We start from the raw sequence: 9,172 nt of genomic DNA on the forward strand, positions 1-9,172 counted from the left end.
ACTGGATTAGAAGTCATCGACTCTAACCCCTCGACCACGGAGGCGGTAAATATAGTGCAGGTTGATATTGTAGCTATAATGTTCACTGTTACTATTTATCGGAACATGACATAGTAAAACGTTATTCAGAAAACAATACGGTAATCGATTTATAAAGTTTAAAAGATAAGACGAATGAAACATCAACGTAGTGCTTAGTAACATAAATGATATTCCGATTTTTCTATGTACCGATTTTTTTTAATTCGATGTTAATTTTTCGTTTAAGTTAAGCCGTATTTTGAAACGGGATAAGTGCGAAAAACAATTTTTGTAGACTGCTCTAAATAATTTTACGCTTAAAATGAGATTCATTCACTACAATCAGATACGCCAAAATGGATGCAGCCAGCAATCAGTCTGAACACTATGGAGAGGTCTGATGACTTGCGTTGTCACACATTAGATGTATGGTGATAAATACAGTAAAATAAGTCATTAACTGCATATGACAATGTAAATCATTTCTTGGATCGGGAATAGTTTATCTTTTCTGGAAATTTTAGTACATTTTTTACTAGGTTAATTTTCTTGAAAATGGTTTTGCTCATCTGGAGATATGAAGCTTTAAACTATAATAAGAGAAAGGGAAAGTATGAAAAGTTTAAAAGTTAAAACACGTCATCTATTTGTGACACACTTATCGTTCTTGTGTTATATCTATTGAATGTGCCAGTATGTTTGCAAGAGTTATCTGCTTTTTTTATAATTTATAATAAATCGATATTACATGGAAACAGAATCGCAGACAATTTCTATATTTGTAACTTGTGTCCTCGTTTATTTTACACACACTTTTTTCATGTTCAACGCATTTAAGCGATTCTATGGCAAATTAATGACAAACTATAATAATGATCATATGTCCTCAAATGACATTTTTTAAAGTCCCAGCATGAGTTTAAATTTCTATATATTTTGGGTTAGAGCGTAAATATATCCGTATATGTTAAAAGAAAAATAAACGCCGACAGAACCACCGAGTAGTTTTAAAACAAGTCAAGTGACTTATACAAATCCTGGAAGTTACAATAACAGATGTTGTGGATATTGTATGATTAAAACAAGTCTAAGTCATTCATTTGACATGTTATTAAACGTTTAAAGAGTTCACTGTGACAACTAAATCCAGGTGGTCAAGTTCGGAAACCAATATTTAATTCTTTATACGGAAAAAAGTTTTGTTCTTGTGACTGCCTAATAGATACTTTATTCATTTTCAGGAAATTTACAGAATAATGTACGAACAAATGAAAATTTTGTCTCCCTTTAAAGTTTTCAGTTTGACACATATCTGTAAAGTTTTCAAGGATCTCATATCGAAATTTCTTGGCCAGTTTTACATTCACGCTTTTCCGTCATTCTCAACTTTACAGCTTTACAGGTTTTATAGACCACATGAACAATCAGAAATTTTCCGCATTTTTATGCAAACTTGAATTTGAAAGAGAGTCGATGAGCGAAGTAAATCCTCTGTGTTATCCGTAAAAATGTTTAGTTTTCAAGAATAAATGAAATCAAGTATGTAATCAAAATTTAAACTTAAATTCTTTTGCAGATGCACAACGCCGTCGTAACATGACGGAAACATATCATCAAAATACTGAGAAACGGAAACAAGAACTACTTTATGGCAGCGGAAGGATTCGTTCTGTACTATGTCCTCAATATGAACAAAATCTTGATGGGAGTATTTATATCTCTGTCTATATATACCTACACATAATCTCTGATAAGTGGCAAAATTGACCAAATTCACCACGTTTGGGGGCTAAAACCCCTGTATTTAACAATTATGCTTCATATGTCGAGAATGTTCTATTAAAAGGGAATTTAAAACAAAAATGCCCCAGTTTCCCAAACTTTTAATACAATTTTGGAAATGTATTTTAAAGGAAAATATTGTGAATTGATAAGTAATGTGATTTTAACGTTGCAATTAAATTGCGCTTAGAACGACACTCACAATTAACAAAAAGCGGTCATGAATCGCATATAACATATAAAGTATTAATTGAATCTGGAATATATTCACCTATTATCACAGTCATGTTTGATTATCAATATTTAAGCTTCTCTTGACGCATGCAGCTTTAACAACAACCCTTGATCCCTTGATCATTTTTTAAATCAAAGTATATGAAAAGGGAAAACAAAAGTGCGAACATAATAGTGCCACGCTGATTTCCCAGGAAATAACTAATCCATTCAATCATTTAGCAATGAGTCATCGTATCTCAAAATGACTTCACAATACCGACACAGTTAATGGCTGTCTCAGACACATGCATTCGAAAAATGCGTTGGTTGTTGCTCAATTAAGGTTTAAACAAACAAACATAATAAACATGTACTTTCACTATTTTTGACACATTAACTGAATCCTTGCGACGCTAGTACGGTTAACACATACAAAACATTTACAATTTATACAAGCGACACAGTTTTGGTTATCGGCTGAACACAGTTGCGATTAAATTATGCAAAACAGTTATGTTGAACCGCTGCCACACAATTATTTTGCTAACCGCTGAAACACTGTTACGGTAAACCACAACAACACAGTATAAAGGATTTGTCACTTCAGCGTCAGAATAAAGGATTGCATAACTATTATATTAGACTAGCGCCGAACAAATCAACCCAGTATAAGAATGATTAATTACGCCAGTTTTGCGTCAGTATGTATAATAAGTCAGTCCTGTGTTAGTATGAAATATGAATCAGTCAAGCGCAAGTATAAATTATTTGTCAGTCCTGTGTCAGTATGAATAATTATTCAGTCAAGCGTCAATATGAATAATTAGTCAGTCTGGCGTAACTATGAATGTTTAGTCAGTCTGGCGTAGGTATGTATGTTAAGTCAGTCCTGCGTCAGTATGAATGTTTAGTCAGTCCTGCGTCAGTATGAATGATTAGTCCGTCTAGTGTCACTATGACCGTCCTTCTTCAGTACGAACGATTAGTCAGTCCTGTGTCAGTATGAATAATTATTCAGTCAAGCGTCAATATGAATAATTAGTCAGTCTGGCGTAAATATGAATGTTTAGTCAGTCTGGCGTAGGTATGTATGTTAAGTCAGTCCTGCGTCAGTATGAATGTTTAGTCAGTCCTGCGTCAGTATGAATGATTAGTCCGTCTAGTGTCACTATGACCGTCCTTCTTCAGTACGAACGATTAGTCAGTCCTGTGTCGGTATGAATAATTAGTCAGCCATGCAATGGTGTTAAACAAAAGTCGGTCCTACGCCAGTATCAATGTTTATTCAGTCAACCATCAGTATGAATGACTAGTCTGTCCAGTGTCACTAATGAGAAATTAGACTTGTTCTGCTTTCGTAACGAAAACGATAAGTCAGTCCTGCGGCAGTATGAATAATTAGTCCGTCCTGTAGTTCGGTGTGAATGATTAAACAGTTCCGCCTCAGTATGAATGATAGACAGCCCTATACATCCGTATGAAATTTAACGTCTCATGCTTCATTACCAATGATTACTCTGTCAGCGTAAAGTATGAAGAATTACCAGTCCAGCGTCAGTATGAATAATCTACTCAGCCTGGCATCATCAGTATGAATGATTAGTCAGTCCAACGTCAGTATGAATGATTAGTCGGTCGTCGTATGACTAATTTGTCCGTCCTGTTTGTATGAATGATTAGCAAGTCCAACGTCGTTATGAATGATTAGCCAGTCAAACGTCGGTATGAATGATTAGCCAGTCAAACGCCGGTATGAATGATTAGCCAGTCCAACATCGGTATGAATGATTAGCCAGTCAAACGTCGGTATGAATGATTAGCCAGTCAAACGTCGGTATGAATGATTAGCCAGCCAACGTCGGTATGAATGATTAGCCAGTCCAACTTCGGTATGAATGATTAGCCAATCACACGTCGGTATGAATGAATAGCCAGTCAAACGTTGGTATGAATGATTAGCTAGTCAAACGTCGGTATGAATGATTAGCCAGTCCAACATCGGTATGAATTATTAGTCAGATCAGCTTTAGTATAAATTGTTAGTCAGTCCAGTGTTAGAGGCTCACATAATATTAATTCATTCAACTCGATCAATAAATCTATGTATATATCACAAAGCACAAAAAGTCATCACGACAGAATCATAATGCGCAAGTATTGACTTTTAGTACGCGCAAGTTGTAGCGTTCCAATGATTTATCCATAGTTACTAGTTTGTTTCTTTGCTCTTTTGCTTTTCATTTGTTCTTGTGTTTGTTTGTAAACATAATGTTTGCACATTTTGTCAATTGTTTGTTCTTGCATATATTCATTTTCGACCAAATGTTTATCATATAAATTTACCAAGTTTTAGCAAACTTATCTCTAAAATGTATTCAAACAATAGGACATTCAGCTCAAATGATTGAACGCATACTATTGATATGCTGTGTTTTTTCTCAGGTGGAATTTAATTGTTTAAGGGTTTAAATGAATTTAGTTTAAATATAGTTTATTTCAAACAGCTTCACAGTGTTTACATTTATATAAATAAACAACATTCAATAATGTACGGAAGCGTCCTGGTGCCAATTTAACATGTTCTATCAAAAGATAACTCCTACATAGGACTTTGTAACTCCTACGTAGGACTTTATAACTCCTACGTAGGAGATAAAAAGCCTAATAAGGAGTTTATAAATTCTACGTAGGACTTTATAACTCCTACGTAGAAGAACACTTATAAAGTCCTACGTATGAGTTATAAAGTCCTACGTATGAGTTATAAAGTCCTACGTAGGAGTTACTAAGTCCTACGTAGAAGTTAAAAAGTCCTACGTAGGAGTTTAATAGTCCTACGTAGGAGTTTTAAACTCCTAATTACGCTTTTTATCTCCTATGTAGGACTTATAAAGTCATACGTAGGAGTTACAAAGTCCTACGTAGGAGATTAAAAGTCCTTATATAGACTTATATAGACTCATAAAGTCCTACGTAGGAGTTATAAACTCCTAATTAGGCTTTTTTGATCTCCTACGTAGGAGTTATTTTTTATAAAACATGTTAAATTGGCACCAGGACGCTTCCGTTGTAATGTACACAATACAAGCATGAAGTGTTAAAAAACGATTGGCTACGAGAGCTGAGCTTATCGAGTCATTCTTTTTATGGATTTATAGTGCATAAACTACGGTATGACAGTAAACGTGACTTGCTTGAACTTTATTTGACTTTACATCCTTATTTTTAAATAATTAAAGTCATTTTTTTTCTGTAATCTAAAGTAAAAACATAAACACGCTTTCCTTGAATAACTTATGTCTATATTGTCTATTGGTCACTTATAACAGAAAGATTTACAAAACCTTATTAAGAAATATGCCCAGAAATATATTGAAATATGTATTTTTGAGCTATCCTTAGCACGTTTTAAGTGAAAAGCGTTGCAATTTTATGTAATTTTTATTATAAAATTACAAATAGAATTATTATTCTAGATAAACAGAGAGAACGAATGGTCTAATATCGACAAACTTATCTCGAAATTTCGAGTATCTTACTCGATATTTCGACTTAGTAACTCGAAATTTCGACTAAGTAACTCGAAATTTCGACTTACATTGCACGACTTTCATTGGTTGCCGGTGAAAGCAACGTCTGAATAACGCCTGAACGTACAAATTAAAGGAAGCCTTGTGTTTTTAAGGTCGGGTGTGTACATGCCATTACTAAGTTTAAGTTAAATTTCAATAGGTTTTGTCCAGGCACCCGTTTCTCCATCTCCATCGTTCAACGGCACAACCTACTATTAATAATATCTTATATCATCTAACTAACAACGTTGGCCATTTTGTAATCTTAATAAGTCGAAATTTTGAGTAACTAAGTCGAAATTTCGAGTTTATAACAAATTTGTTTCAAAATAACAACAAAATGACTGAAATTATGCAGTGTTCATACGTATGAACAAAAACCTGCCATGTTGAAAACTGTAAAACAGTTTTTTTTTTGTTCATACGTATGAATAAAATAGTATTGTGTAATTTATGTGATATTTTTCACTCTGTGAGTTGGTTTTGTTCAGGCGTATGAACAAATTTGTTTCAAAATAACCACAAAATTACTGAACTGATGTTGTGTTCATACGTGTGAACAAAAACCTGCCATGTTGAAAATGTTAATATTTTTTGTTCATACGTATGAACAAAATTGTATCATGTAATTTATGTGTTATTTTCCACTCTCTGAGTTGGTTTCGTTTAGACGTATGAACAAATTTGTTTCAAAATAACCACAAAATTACTGAAATGATGTTGTGTTTATACCTATGAACAAAAATCTGCCATCATGTTGAAAAAATGTTTAATTTGATTTACTTTTTGGTTCATACGTATGAACAAATGTGCAGCTGTTTATGTGTTATTTTTTACTTTGTGAGTTGGTTTTGTTTAGACATCTGAACAAAATTTGTTTCAAAATAACCACAAAATGACTGAAATAATGCAGTGTTCATACTTATGAATTAAAACCTTACAAGTTGAGGAAAAAAATTGTTCATACGTATGAACAAAATTGAAGCGGCTAATTTGTGTGCTATTTTGACTCTAATAGTTTGTTTTGTTCAGACGTATGAACAAATTTTGTTGAAAAATAAAAAGATTATTACTGATTTTTTGCTGTTTTTGTCCTTTTATGCCCAAAAACCTGTATTTTTTACTGTGTTTTTTCAAAGAAATAATAAATCGGGCCAAAAAGAGGGACACTCGGAAAATCCTCTTTTATTCTGGAAGCAGATAAGTAAAGAATATCATAACTAAATTGAATAAGCGACAAAAAAAACGCCATCACCAGTAAAATTGCATCTTTAGGAAAAGGAAGTCGATGTCAACATACATCATGTTAAAATGTAACAAAATTAGTGAAATTTAACAGAACTATAATTCAGAATTGTTGATGTGACGTCATGATGTGGTGACGTCATAAAGAATAATGCGATAGGTTACGCGGCATAATCAGTAAAATATACTTACACTCACTCAAAAAGCATGAAATTAAAATAAAATTTATTTGTTTTACATATAAGATTAAAATATATTTTATTCATGAACACCAGCTATTATATAAAAACCAACGTTTGAACATACTGTGTTATCTTCTGATTGTTTTTTCAATTCCGTACAACGTTACATTTTACAGAGGTCAGTATCAGATGTAAGAACGACCCATACAATGGACTAACATGTGCCGCAGAATACCCAGACCATTGCAAAGGTATGCACAAAGCAACAATTCTCGATGTTAAGTTTTTCAACAATTTCACTCAGTACATTAGTTTAGTTTGTACAAATTATCTTAGTTCAATTGTGTTAAACGCTATGGGTTTATTGAAACACTATCAAATTCATTCCTGGAAGCGATCAGTTCTAAGCAATGAATATAAAGTTGTTGCTAAAGGAACAAATCATTAAATTAAAGCTGCATGTGGTTTAATGCTATTTTACCAATAACCTTTAGACCTTAAAATAAATAGAATAAAATATAAAATGAAACAAGAAATTTAGATTACAATCCTTATCGCATACTAAAGCGTGTCTATAATTGCCTGTAACTCAATTTCGCAGTACAGATAAGAGGTATATTGAAGATTGTCAAAGATATTAAAATCATTTCGTACAACTTTTAATCACAAATGAATTAACATGTAACCGTTTACCTTTTGAATGCCTTACCAGTAGCTAGGGACTGTTTCAGGGACCAAGTATCAATATAATTAACAAAATATCTTATGTTGTAATTATATTACAAATATTGTTGTAAATCGTGGTAAAATATTAGAATATTCTGTAACGACCGTTACAGATTAGCATGTTTAGAAACTCTTGAAATTTTACATTATTTTTTGTTTGTTTTAAAATGGCTATTTATTCAGTTAAATATGAAAGTATAAACTTTGTCAGTGAGCACTCTAGAGAAAAATTAATTTGAAATATAATATTTGATTTATTTTCCAGTTGAAACAAAAAGCATTAATAAGAAGCAAAACACACACATACATAATACCGCAATTATATACACAGCAAGGCTTTTAATATAAACTTTTGTTCAGCACACCGAGCAGCTAAGTAAAATATCGTGGTAAAGAGTGACCAAAAAAACCAACAAATTTTCTTTTTCATTTGACCATCAGAGCAATGGAACTTCCCCAATCCATGCACACAGAACAACCTGGACAGGAATATTAACAAATTTGTTCACCCATTCGATAAAACAAAGTTTCTGATGTGTGGTCAGCTAGGCAAATTATATGTTGTTCAATGTCCACAGCATGAGGTAAGGTTTGAACGTCAAATATCACATTCTGTTCATCATTCAATTTTCAACGATCATGTCACTCTCATGTTTTGAATATATTTCAAAAGGAAATGGAACAGTAGAAGGTCAGGATATTGATTTCATAGTAATGACAAATTTGTAGCTAAAAGTTAGAGATTTAAAGCGGGTTTTTCGACTGAAACTTCAGTTTATTAGATAATTAAATGCTGGCGAGTGAGCTGGTGGCCGGGCGTTAACAAATTAACGAAATTAAATTCATTGACGAAAATTGACGAAAAAGTACTAAAAGCTATCCATTTAAATTCCCGAATAAATTACAAAATTAAAACAAAATTAAGTTTTATAAAAAATTAATATGAAATTCACATAAAGACATGACAAAATGTAAGGAAGTATAATATGCACAGTGGCACCCAAATTCGTTTAGTTATGAAATCATAGAGCGTTCCGTTCATAAAATGTCAATTAATTTTAAATCCTTTAGATATTCCATGATGGCTGTGGTGAATGCGGTGATGCAAGAAATACAGCATACTGTAGCAAAATTGGCAGTGGAAGTGGTGGTTGTGGCAACATGGGCAGTGGAAGTGGTGGTAGTGGCAACCTGGACAGTGGAAGTATAACCATTGAGGGAATTGTAGGTGAAAGTGGTATAGGCACTAGCGGCGGCAGCATCATTAATGGTATAAATAGTGGTATTGGAGGTCGCAGCGGTATGAGCAATAACGATGGAAGCGTTTTAAGTGGTATAATAAGTAGCAGTGGAGGTGGCAGCGGTATGGGTAACAGCGGTGGCAGCATCATGAATGGTAAAAGTAGTGGTTTTGGAGGTGGCAGTGGT

The 9,172-nt window shown here is 33.2% G+C and overlaps 1 protein-coding gene across 1 annotated transcript; it reads left to right on the top strand.

Moving 5' to 3' along the window:
* Window positions 1–8,277: 8,277 nt before the first annotated feature.
* LOC132733762 (loricrin-like) lies at window positions 8,278–9,140 on the top strand (the record flags this gene model as incomplete). The annotated part of the gene is made up of 2 exons (XM_060720440.1): window positions 8,278–8,328; window positions 8,816–9,140. Coding segments are annotated over exons 1-2 (376 nt in total), but the record flags the coding sequence as incomplete, so codon positions are not given.
* Window positions 9,141–9,172: the final 32 nt, after the last annotated feature.

This window comes from Ruditapes philippinarum, unplaced genomic scaffold (genome assembly GCF_026571515.1).
Source record: "Ruditapes philippinarum isolate M1 unplaced genomic scaffold, ASM2657151v2 ctg10612_1_1_1_1, whole genome shotgun sequence".
In the NCBI taxonomy this organism is placed as follows: domain Eukaryota; kingdom Metazoa; phylum Mollusca; class Bivalvia; order Venerida; family Veneridae; genus Ruditapes; species Ruditapes philippinarum.